At 42.0% G+C, this 12,437-nt stretch overlaps 1 protein-coding gene across 2 annotated transcripts in view; it reads right to left on the bottom strand.

Annotated features, from left to right (window-relative positions):
* Positions 1–12,437, bottom strand: part of wwc3 (WWC family member 3) — a 41,780-nt gene that overhangs the window by 9,269 nt on the left and 20,074 nt on the right. For both annotated transcript variants that reach the window (XM_082524355.1, XM_082524356.1), the window contains exons 2-9: positions 12,266–12,375; positions 11,864–12,064; positions 11,392–11,468; positions 8,606–8,685; positions 4,655–4,784; positions 3,126–3,269; positions 2,887–2,960; positions 942–1,190 (exon numbers count right to left, since the gene is read on the bottom strand). In XM_082524355.1, coding sequence (XP_082380481.1) covers positions 942–1,190; positions 2,887–2,960; positions 3,126–3,269; positions 4,655–4,784; positions 8,606–8,685; positions 11,392–11,468; positions 11,864–12,064; positions 12,266–12,375 — 1,065 coding nt within the window. The remainder of the gene's footprint in view (positions 1–941; positions 1,191–2,886; positions 2,961–3,125; positions 3,270–4,654; positions 4,785–8,605; positions 8,686–11,391; positions 11,469–11,863; positions 12,065–12,265; positions 12,376–12,437) is intronic.

Raw genomic sequence — 12,437 nt, 5'->3', positions numbered from 1 at the left:
AACCACATACGGAAACCTGCTGACAGTTAGTATGTAGTATGGAAATGGACACACAGTCCAACAGCTCACTGCGATTTATGATGATGGATTTACAGCTTTTCATTTTAGTATGTGAGTATATGTGCATCCCCTTGATACAAAAAGAAACCCCACAGGCTGCTAAGTTCACAGACATATGACAGCTATGATGAAGGCAGTGGAGGCGATGATGGGGCAGAGAAGATAATAATTTCCAAATGAGTGTAAAAAGATTGGAAATACTGATGCCCTGTTAACATTTAAACACAATGTGTACCACTCTCAGTTCATACAGTGTCAACAAATTATTGTTCCAAGTACCTTTAATGGATGTAGAACAATATGACGTGTTAGGTAAAGCAAGCTGATTTAAAAAACAAACAAAAAAAAAACCAAAAAACTGGCGGCACTTCACAGGCTCCATTACTCGAGAGGACCATATGACATCTCAGCATTTCCATCTATATGACTTTATATTTTCTTGCTATAAACTTCTTTCCATTTGTTTCTCTGTGGCTTCTCTTGTTTTGTTGTTTTTATGTCTTTCTTGCTTATTCCATAAATATGAAAATGTTTGTATAAAGAGTTGTAATTTGAACTGTGATACACATTTTGTTTACTCGATCGCTTGACTACTGTTATGGTGAGACCATTCACCTTGAGATTATCTTCATTTATGACACAAAGTAACCTTTGGCTTCATTTGGCATCTGTTTGAATGTGGAATGAGTCTTCAGGTGTCTTTATTATTATATATCCAATATGGTGCTATTGGTGTGTTCTGATGATAACTGTTACTTATTAACCCAATATTTATTAAATAACATTAAAGTGCACCTGACTGTAAATTATCACTCTGACAGGCAAATTTAAGATGCATAAACAAATAATACAGTAAGAGAGCACACTGTCATCATTCTCACCTCTGATTGGCTCCCTGGCTTTGGGAGCTCTGTGCCCTCTGCACCTCCTCCTCCAGCCTGGAGCGCTCCTCCTCCAGCTCCAGCAGCTTCTCCGGCAGGTGCTGCTGCTTGCTGACATGAATGATCTCCTGCAGGAGGGCCTCCTTCTCGCGCAGGAGTTGCAAGAAGTCCCGGTCGCGGTCTGCCTCGGCCCGCCCCGACCAGCTCTCACTGTCCAGCTGTGCTAGCTGGTGCTGTATGCTCTGCACCCTGAGAGAGGAGCGGGAAAGATTACACATGCTGTATAAACCCTTTACATTTTTACATCGTAAATTTCACGTTCACTTTAAATTCACATACCATGATTAAGAAGAAATTTAAAAAAAATCAGTCTTTCAGACTCAGAACTTCATGATAATAGTTGTGGTTTAAAGTTTACATACACTCACATTCACAACCTCTGTGGCCCCATATTAATATTTTTATGAGCGGCTGCTGAATAAATGCTACCTGCAGCATTATGTACAGCTTCTGTTTACTCTGCACAAGTGTTTATAGCAACACACGTACAATCAGCTCCACTTAACACTGCACACTTGAGCCCTGCTGACGCTTCATGCTGTGATTTATAATGACAGCATTCAGTGTCTGTAATTTCTGCCCGAGCTACCTGCTGCATCAGCGAGTGCTCTTACAGGTGTATACGATCCAGATGTTTGCTCAGAGTTAATTGGGTTCTCACAGAGTGATTTCTCAGCTTGGATGAAATAACTGTGTTTATGTGAGATGGATTTGAGACAGAGTGACTCAGTGACAGAGCATGCAAGTTTCCACAGGTCTCCCCCCTCCCTCCCTGCCTCTCTTCCCCTCCTGATGTCATGGTTGGCACTACAGCTGCTGGGTCACAACAGCAACATGAATCTTTTTTTTTTTTTTTTTTTTAAATGTGTATCGAGCCAAAGTAATAACTCAGGATGTTGCTGCTGTAACCTCTTTATAGCTGGAAGACTGTCTGACCAGGAATCATTAGACAACACAAACATCAGAAGTTTGTTCTAGATTTTCTCACCGTCTGTCATTTTTGTGAACTGGGTCATATAATTTCCACTGTAATTTAATTTTCTTATAATAATGACACATAGTTTGGATAAGGCATGACCTGAGTGTGAAAGCAAAACCGATTTACTCGTTTAACGACCCTCTCCTATGGCCATGAGCTGCGCAATCCGCCAGAACAGCATCACAGATACAATTGACCTAAATGAGCTTCCTCGTAAGCGTGCACGTAGGGTTGGTACGCAGTACTGGGACACATGACGACATCAGCTGGATTAGCTTCTGATTTCAATGTTTCACTTTAATCATTGATATGATTTTGAATCCAGCCTTCAAACAGTTGAGAATTTCCACTGACTGCTGTCACATCATCACATTTGTCCTCAGTGAATTAGTGAGAGATGTTCCCTTGATTTTTTTGAGAGATCCTGATATGGTGACCAACTAACACATAGATTTAACCGAAGTGGCCTGAGTCACATTTACAGCCCAAATTACTGGACGAACCTGTGCTGAAATCGTAAGCACCCTTTTTTTTTTTTTTTTAATGTAAAGGAATTCCATGCTTTATCCAGTGTTGATTTTGCCAACATATAAGTTGGTCTACGCTATAGGGTGAGCTGGGATATATTTAGCCAAACAGTGTCTATATTAAATCACCCTGCGGAGAAACAGGGTTTGACATGGAGGCTGGCCGTGGGCAGTCCTCTCCCTTTGGCTGTGTGCACAAAGGCAGCACACAGTCAGCAGCAGCAGCGTGGCCAGGCAAGAATGTGACCACCCAGCTCATTCTGCCGGCCAGACATCGCTCAGCAGCCACGTCCACCGGGCGCAAATACTATTCATAACACATCCTCCCACTGCTGGTGTGTCATAGTAGTACGAATAACAAACAGCCAGGCACACTTACTTTTTCTTGGCTTCCTCGTACTGCCAGTTCAGTTTCACTTTGTCCACCAAATATGAGGAGTCTTGGGAAACATACTGAAGAGAAATAAGGCAATGGACCAGATTACACGATACGATCAGATTATTTGGCTTTAGTCACTTCAAATTTATGCAGGGAGTTAAATAAAGTAATACACTCATCATCTGGGATGCTGACTATTAATTTAGGGTGAGACAGGGAGGTGTAGCGGCGTCTCCTACCTCCCCCATGATGTCAGTCTGACAGCCAGTGTCACAGTACTGCTGCAGATTGTCACCCACGGTCCCAGTGCTGTTCGCCATCTCGCTGGCCGAATCGCTCACCGACAAGCTGCTTTGGAAGTTAACAGTCAGCTTAGCCAGGCTCTGTGAGAAAGAGGACACGTTATGTTCATTTCCAACTCCATATTTATACTCTTAAATAATTCAAACCTTCGGATGATTCAGAGTTCAAAATAATCTTTATTTAACTTATACCGGGATATGTTAGAGATATGACTTCATTTTAATAAACAGTCAAGAATAGTTTTTGTTCTTTGGGAACAACGGCCTGCTTCTTTCTTATTCACACAGGTGTACTCCGTCTTGCTTCTATTGATTTTCACTGCAAGATGTTAGCGAGACCTGCTATGATGTACGGTTTATGGACAGCGGCACTGTCGAAAAGACAGGAAGCGCATCTGGAGGAGTTGAAGATATTAAAGCTTTCATTGGGAATGACAAGAAATCATTATAATAAAGGACAGATTAGGTTGAGTAGACTGAGAGAAAGTAAGAGAGGCTGAGACAGTTCAGACAGTGGACATATTGGACAAAGGATGTTTAATATGGAGCTGTCAGACAGCGAGAAAAGAGGAAGACCTCAGAAATTTCATGAACATAGTGAAGGAGGTACATGCAGAGGGTTGGTGTGACAGAAGAGGATGTTAGGAATAAGGTGAGATGGATTCAGATGACCTGCAGTTGTGATCCCTAAAAGAAGCAGTCGAAAGAAGAAGAAAAAAGGTTCAAATTTCTTTGGTGGTCACCAGTTACGGTCACTTAAAGATAGCTTGGAAAATGCCCCCACAGCCAGAGTGGTAAAAAATAAAAATAAAATAAAAGTTAACATCAAACCTTCTACTAGAAAGAATAACATAAATACTGAAGGCCAAAGAAGACAAGTCTGAAAAGGTCTGGAGACCGTTTTTTACTTTCTCTGTTATCAGTGTAATTGTTTATTGTGAATCATGCAGAGTTTGTTTTTACTGAATTATTACAGGGAGTTTTTAGCCAAATTAAATGCCTCCGTTTTAGTTTATGTGAGTAGGTGCTTTAACGTGTTTGTATGATAAACGTTTGATCGTTTGCTTTTTCTTAAATGCCTTGTGTGAATTTTTCTTTTGATAAAGAAAAAAAATATGTCAAAAAGTGTCATCTGCCTCCACTGCGTGCTCAAAAATAGATCGTGATGCTGCCAGGAAATGCATCTGCAAATGTGGTCATCATTATCATCCTGTTACCGCTCGATTATTCACAATTTATTGCTGCGTCGTATATTTTGGTTTGCTGACAAAACCTGAAACTTGGTGGGTGATTCAGATGTCTGGAAATGTGCTTTAATAATAGACAATGAGGCGAAGTAGCAGAGGCTGACAGACACTAGAGGTCAGTATCGAACATGTCAACAACAAAAAAAAAAAAAAACTGAGAACTTCTGAAGCTAGCAAGTCAACATGATCTTTAAAGAAGAAGGGGAAAAAAAGAGACACCTGGATGAGGTCCTGCCTCTCCTTCTCGCCTGTGCTGATGGCCTTCTTGATGCTACGCAGTTCGTTGAAGATGGCTTGAGCCTCGTCCAGCTTGTAGTTTGTCTGACTGGAGGACATCTTTCTGTCAATCCTGGAAGGTAAAAAATACACATTTTATATCTGCTAAGACACTCTTGGCTTTTGCAAAGTATAATGAAGCTCTGATGTACAGCAAGGGCTCTCGAAACATTATGACCGAGTGGCATGTAATGTGGTTTATTTTGATTTTTTTTGTTGTTGTTTTGTAGTTTGTTTGGGTTTTTTTTTTTACTTTAAAGTGGCTGTTACATTCATTGACAGTAAAGGTAACTGTCAGGGTAACTGAAGGCCCATGTGACTAATTCCCTGTGATGGGAGGGCTTTTAGGGCCTTGTTTATGAAGGACAGGAGAATGGGGATGGGTTTGTGTGGCATCACCAGTGATGTGTACACTCCTCTGATTTTTATAAGGAAGAGCCAGCGAAGCGTGAAAGGGAAGCTGTTCAGAATTACTGGTCGATCTACATTCACACCCTCACCTATGGCCATGAGCTCTGGGTAGTGACCAAAAAAAAAAAAAAAATAAGAACCAAAGGGCAGAAATCAGCTTCCTCTGAAGGGCAGCTGGGATGTTCATTAGAGACAGGGTTCAGGAGTAGAACCACTACTCCTCCAAACTGAAAGCAGGAGGAGGTGGTTTCCCAGCACATTTGATGTGAGGCGTTCCTGGACTTACCAGGAAGAGGGCCTGTGGCAGACTCACTGCATGCTGGAGGGTTTATATGCCTCTCCTGGCTTGGGAATGACTCAATATCCCCATGAAAGAGCTGCAGGAGATGGTGGGAGAGAGGTCTGAGCACAGGGCCCAGATAAGCAGTAGAAAGCTGGTGGATGAAGGGAAGCCTGCTGTGATGGTAACACTAGAATAGTTAAATGTGAAGAGAAATGCCACCTTGTTCTTGTGTTTTGTTTCTTTATCACAGTATGACATGAACTGTGAATTAATTAAATGTATAGTAGTGCAGTCAGCACTCATGGACGCCCCATAAAATGTTAGGCCACAGGCCACACTCTGAAAGCCCTGGTCCCAGAGGGCAAACCTTCATGGTTTCAGTATTTTTCCTATGTTCTTAAAAAGCTTAAAATCAAAGATGTTTGAAAAGACATCTGCTGAAAATCAAATTCAATCCAACTAATGAACTGAGCTATGAAGACAACACAAGACAAACCAGTTTTTTTATGGTCCGACGGTTTTAACAAGCTTGTGTTCTCGTGTGTGTTTTTGGAGTTACAGCTTTTTTAATTTGCTACGTCTCTAAGTAGCTTTGCTGCACTGTAACAATGTAAAGTTTCCCTTTATGACCTCCAGGGAGAAAAGTTGCTGCACGGCTGTAGCTAACGTGGGTCCTAATAAACTAAACTAAAGGTATATCAGCATCATGTATGTCGGTGATTTTCTAAGTGAGGTTGAGATGGATATGTGAAGCCCGCAAACTGAACATTATTAGTTAATAATATAAAAAGATTTTTAAACAAATATATTATTTTTTTCTGATAATCATTCATGAGTCTTCTGTCATTTTTGGGCTTCCATAGAGGTCGATGTCAGAACTAAAAGTTTAAACTTATGTTAATGTTTTCAAGCATCTTTGTTCATCTTTGACTTTAAGACAGGATAAAACTGAAATGGATTTAATTTCGGACACTAAAAGTAATAAGAGTAATTACCAAAAGAAGCACAAGGATTAAGAATGAGAGCTAATCGGCTCTACTGAACTGTTATTTATCACCAATCTGACTCTTACCTAACTTTACTTTCTTATTTGTATCTAAAGTAGTTTAAAATTAGGAATGAATCTCTCATTCACTTGCACAACAAGATACGGTGCTTTGTATTGGGAAAACTTGTCAGTGGTGAGTAAAGTCACAAAATAATCTGATGAACATCTGAAGTCTTACTGTATTGTATTCATGAATGAGTCAAGTGTTTCTTTAGACTGTGGTTAGTTCAGAAATACTGAAACTGCATGTGACAGACTGGTATAAAGGCTCCGTTCGTTTACTTTCAACAATCAGGGATTGTTTGGGCTCTCCCTGATTTAGCAGGTGAAATCTCTGCGTGGGTTTATCCTACAGATCATGACATTAAAAAATAAACAAAAACATATCACAGTACACCAAATATGACCTATCTGCGCATTTCATCGTGCTTGCAGAGTAAATCTTGTATCCCTAGTCTGTGTGTGTGTGGTTAGGTAGGTGATTGGTTGGTGGGGAGCTGGAAGAGCACAGGACCGTGCCTCCTCCGTTAGTGGACCTGGCACGTGGCCTCCCCTCTCGCCACAACCCGCTTCCTTCACTCTCCTTCAACAGCAGGTACTGTTCATCCACCCGACCCTGCCTCTTCCTCCCAAAACAAGCCCTGCTTTGTTCCCCCCGGCCCATTGGCAGGGCCGAGGAGTTTATAGGTTTATGTGTTTAGCAGAAAACAGGACACTGCCCACCCTTCTGTGCTTGGCTGTATTGAACCGCCCCACCTCCCCCGTGCCGTACAGCATCATATATGCTTACATTTATTTTAGTTCAATTCTTAGAGCTGCTGATTGCGATGTTGGCTACAGAAACAGGTCAGAGGAAGCATGTGAAGCATCCAAAAATTCAGAGAAATTCATCAAGATAAGATGGAGAACAGATGAGACGTCTGTATGGCAAACTGTCCAAAAGATTAAAACTCCTAAGTCCAACTCCTGAATTCTTTAAGTCGAGCAATGAAGATTAAAGAGCAGGAGGGCTCTACACCAGAAACTGTTGGTTTGCTTTATCTGATGCGACATGGCGTGGAGAACAATTAGCTATATCGCTGACAACAGCTGAGATTGGAGAAAAAAAAAACAACCCCAAAACAACAGCCGTAGGGTTCCTCATGGCCTCAGCCCTACCGGGTGACCCAGAGGGAACAAAGGGACGCGCACACACATACACAAAGGCTAACAAAGACATAAACATGCATATGAGCACGTATACACACACGTAAAAAAAATTCAAGAAGAGGATGCGTCTCCGTTTTCTGCAAGCTGTGTATTCTCCTGTCTATTCTGGGAATCACTTGAGTTGTGTATTATCTAAGAGATAAGGGACTCTTTGCCAGGACTCAGGAAGTGCAGAGGAATTTGCTGCCAGATATCTCTGTGTTTTTGAAACTGCTTTCAAGCCCACACCTCCCCCCCCTTTTCACCCCCTCCACCTCTACCCCCCCTTCTCCATGGAACAACTTCCTCTCCAGGCTGAGCCTTGGCTCTCTGCACTCCACTGGTGCATCCTCTTCCTGAGGTGGAGTCCCCTTTTCCATCAAAAACTCCCTCCATTTGCCTTTTCTGAAACATTCTCTCTTTTTTTCTCCTCTCAGAGGTGGAGCTTCTATTTCTAACATGAAATTTGGAGCTGCTTAGAAATGTTCCCAGCACAGGAAGACGCCATGTGAATGTGTGTGAAAAGCAACAAAAACTAGAAGTACAATGAATAATAGAGAAAAGTTACTTTAAATCACAATATATTCCTATTAACTTAAATATCTTCTTTTTCTTTTTTAAATGAGTCAAAGGCCTTTTTGCTTGAAATCTTTGAAATTTGAATCAGTCTTAGGTAAACGAAATCGTGTCTAAACTGTGAGCAGTGGAAACTGTTTTAAAAGATTATAATATTTAAATTTGAAAGCTCTGTTCAACAATATAGACAACATAAAAGTGTGGCGAGGAAAGGGAAAAGGTTTTAAAGGAACCTAAAGGATGAGACCAAACATACAGTGTGAGAAAGAATAAAAAAGGGAAAAGGCCGCTGGGTGGGGAGCAACAAGGCCGAGTGTTGTAGGAAGGAGAAAGGCGGCCATGGGAGGAAGGGTGGGCCTGGGACACACAGAGGCAGAGGAACACTCACTCCTGCAGGGTCTCCACTCCCATTTCCTTATACTGCAGCTCCTGCTTCACCTGGGCCAGCTCCTGCTTCAGTCGGGAGAGCTGCGGACAGAAGCGAGCACCGGGTTAGCGTGGCACACAATGGGCTTCTCTCACCACCGACACCGGCCAAAAGTGCCAAGTCACGACTATTCACATACAGGAATGCTCAGCTATGTTTATATAGAGGACCGCACACACACACACACAATCACACACACAGGGTCACACACTGAGGCGTTTTGTGCTTGAGAGGGTTTAGAAAAATAGAAATCTATAATTGATATGGTGGCTGTGAAGTGTGACCCAGTTAAAGATTTTTAAAAATATTATTTTAATATGAAATAGGGAAAGGGAACAATTTCAGAGTTACAGAGGGCACGTGAATTTTAATTTACCAAGTTTAGAGACAATCAAAGGTTAGGAGAAGGCCTGTAATACAATATATAGGGAGTCAAGATTTTTTAAAAAGAGGCATTATTCTAATTTATCTGATGTTTGTTGAATTATTTTTAAACACAGAAGCAACAAAGTCAAAAAACTGCAGCTCTTCTAATGGCCACTTGAGGCTGACTCCAGGTTACAGCAGAAATAAACATGTTTAGAGCCTGTTATAACAAACAGGTCCCTATGGATAGTTTCCCCTAAACCTCAACTGCACTAAAGGTCTTTTTTTTTTAATAATTCACCTATTTGAACATATTTTGGGCATAATGTTAGTGCTGTGGCTGCTTTGACTAAAGTTTTCTTGCACTAACAGCTACAGCTGTGAGCTGAATGCAGTACAAACACATTGATCTTACATCTGCCTAATGAGAATCTTCCTGATTTAAGGGCCCTTTTTTCTCCTCGCAATCGTTTCTTCCTCGGTGTGTGCACAAATTCATGAGGGCCACAATCGATAAACAACACAGATACCATTTCCATCCCATAAGTAAAACCTAGAACGATATTCAGATCCTTACAAGGAAGATGATGTTGCTTTAAACAGGCTGCCAACCTGTTCCAATAAATATTGTTCATATCTGGGACAGTGTCAGACAACATGCTGACAACGGGAATGTTAACAGAGGGGAGTTATTACAGTTACCACAGAGCATGCGCTCATTGAACATCCCACTGTTTCAAATGAGGTCCGCCTATGTAGAAGGAATCTCTGTGAAAGAAACAGTTCAGTCTTCAGACCGCTCTAAATTCTCAGTTCCACAAGTTTTTTCTACTCTTGGCTCTCTACGAGCTCAATGAGAATAAACAGCTTTAATATGAGCCTCTCAGGCACACAGCTACACCCGTATGCTGTTAAAACCCTCAGTTTTTAAAAGACAACCAATCAGCAGAAAGTCTGTTTTAAAAGTGGGAGGGGCTAAACAATTCATTCCAGAGTGTGAGCTGATGGCAAAGACAGTATAAACAGGGATGAAGCTTTCTGCCTTCTTTCTGAAGGCGACCAGATGGCCAGATGGAGGATTATCTGTGTTATAGAAAGGAAACTCAATGTCTAAAAACCCATCAATCACAAGTCGTTACCCAATGGATGGGCATTTTCACGGTCAGACCCCGCCCCTCACAATCAGATCCGGTCTGCGGCAACTACGATGGAGATGGAGAAAACTCTCATCGAGGCTTCAAAAAAAAAAAAAAAAAAAAAAAAAAGACAAAAAGTGACATGACAGTAGCTCGATCCACCTTTTATACTGTCTGTGGGTGATAAGGTGCACCAAGGCCCAGTATAAAATAAACCAAGATCACTGTAAACAGTAAATCATGTAAAGCTATGCTTGTAGAGTCCAAGAATAATAACAACATGGAGAGGGAAATGAACACGTGTATCTTTTAAGGTCATATTAGTTTTTAAATATCCATTCGCTTCCGCTTATCCTCTCCAGGGTCGCTGGAGCCTATCCCAGCTGTCATTGGGCAAGAGGCGGCGTACACCCTGGACAGGTCGTCAGTCTGTCGCAGGGCCAACATATAGAGACACAGACAACCATTCGTGCTCACATTCACGCACAGAGTCACACCTATTAATAATTTAGATTAATCAATTAACCTATCCCCACTAACTGCATGTCTTTGGACTGTGGGAGGAAGCCGGAGTACCCGGAGGGAACCCACGCAAACACGGGGAGAACATGCAAACTCCACACAGAAAGACCCCGGCCTGATGGTGGAATTGAACTCAGGACATTCTTGCTGTGCGGCTACCGTGCGAACCACCGTGCTGCAAGTTCTTAATAGAGAGTTACAAGTGGATACAAGAGGTTCCAATCAGTCTAAAACTATTTCATTGATTGCATTGATATTACTGTAATGATGGTGGTCACATAAATTAATCCTAATATTTAACACAGATTATATTGACCTTCATTGATTACCAGGAAATCTGAGTTATCTGGTCTTTAATCACTGTAAATATGTTTATTTATGGACGTTGCCTAATTTGTCAATATAATCTTTAAAGAAACTCAATTTCTCTGATTTGTCGACAGATTTCTTCAGTAACATCAAAATTACACCTTACTCAACACTTCAGGTTAAAATGTTGTTCATGCAGGAGAAACACCCTCGCCCATAGTACTGATCAGAGAGAAATGTCCTATATAACCCCATCAGGGACCTCTCAGCTTGACCCCTTCATGATCTCATCCTCATCCTCCTGAGGCCCCAGGCCAGAGCCACTGTATCCTGTAGGGGCCACACCCCAGCCCCTTTCTCTGCCCAAAAGGGCCCCTCACTGCAGCCCATTGTTCTCCTGCGATAATGACTTACCCGCTCTCGTCTACAGGCTATTTCCATTTTGATTTGGTCAGGGTCGTATTTCGCGTTTGAGGAGGAGCCAGAGACCGCTGTGGACACACAGAAAGGAAAAGCAGACAGGTTCGAGTTAGTTAGCCGTGATGATTTTAAGGTGTCATCTCTCAGATGCCCCCTGGACACCGTGTGTGTGACAGCTGGCAGGAGTCAGGGTTTATTGGGTGGAGGTAGTTAAAAGGGAGGATTTGGAAAATTTTCTATAGACCTGCACCCCTCCCAAAAGTCTTTAAAGGGATATCAGCAGTAATACATGTCCAGACTAGATAACTGGGTCAGCCAAGGTCATGTTTGGTTCCCATGAGAGCTTCAGGCTCATATTTTTCGCATCCATTTTCATTCCTTTCTGTTCATCTCCTTTGTGCATCTTATTATAAAACAAAATATGGTGTACACTATCAGACGAGTGAAGGACATCTGTGCGTCTTACTGCTGGTGATGGAGCGATTGTCCTCAGAGAGCTCGTGGAAGAGCATCATTTCCTGCTGAGCCAGCTCCAGTCGCTGTTGCTTGACCAGGTATATCTCCTTCTTGGCTTTGAGGGCCTCCTGGGCCACCACAAGGTACTCCTTCAGCATGTGCTCCTGCTCCTGCCGCCATTGAGTCCGCGGGTTCTCAATCTGGGTGGTCTCTGACAGGACGACAAAGACAGGAGTCAACAAATAATTGCACAAAGACATGTGAAACTACAAACTATAAGTACACTGTATTAAAATTCAGTGGGCTTTCACTCTGCCAAGTTATAGTCAAATAAAGTCTTTTTAATACAAGTTGCATTTACTTGTGCTTAATTTTTATGCTGAGGGGACAAAAGCCACGTTAATGTACTCACTGTTAATGTGGTCAATGTAGTAAACTCCCACTTGTTGGTCATAAACTTCCTCCCACCCGAGAGGCAGCTCATCTCCAACACAGTCGGCGAACGTCAGCGGTTTGGTGATCCTGAAAATTATTGAGAATATTTCAGTGCAAACAATAACCCGCAATGAAGATCATATACAGAA

The sequence above is a fragment of the Aulonocara stuartgranti genome (genome assembly GCF_965226115.1).
Source record: "Aulonocara stuartgranti genome assembly, chromosome: 23".
NCBI lineage: Eukaryota > Metazoa > Chordata > Actinopteri > Cichliformes > Cichlidae > Aulonocara > Aulonocara stuartgranti.
This window is presented reverse-complemented; position numbering and strand designations above follow the sequence as displayed.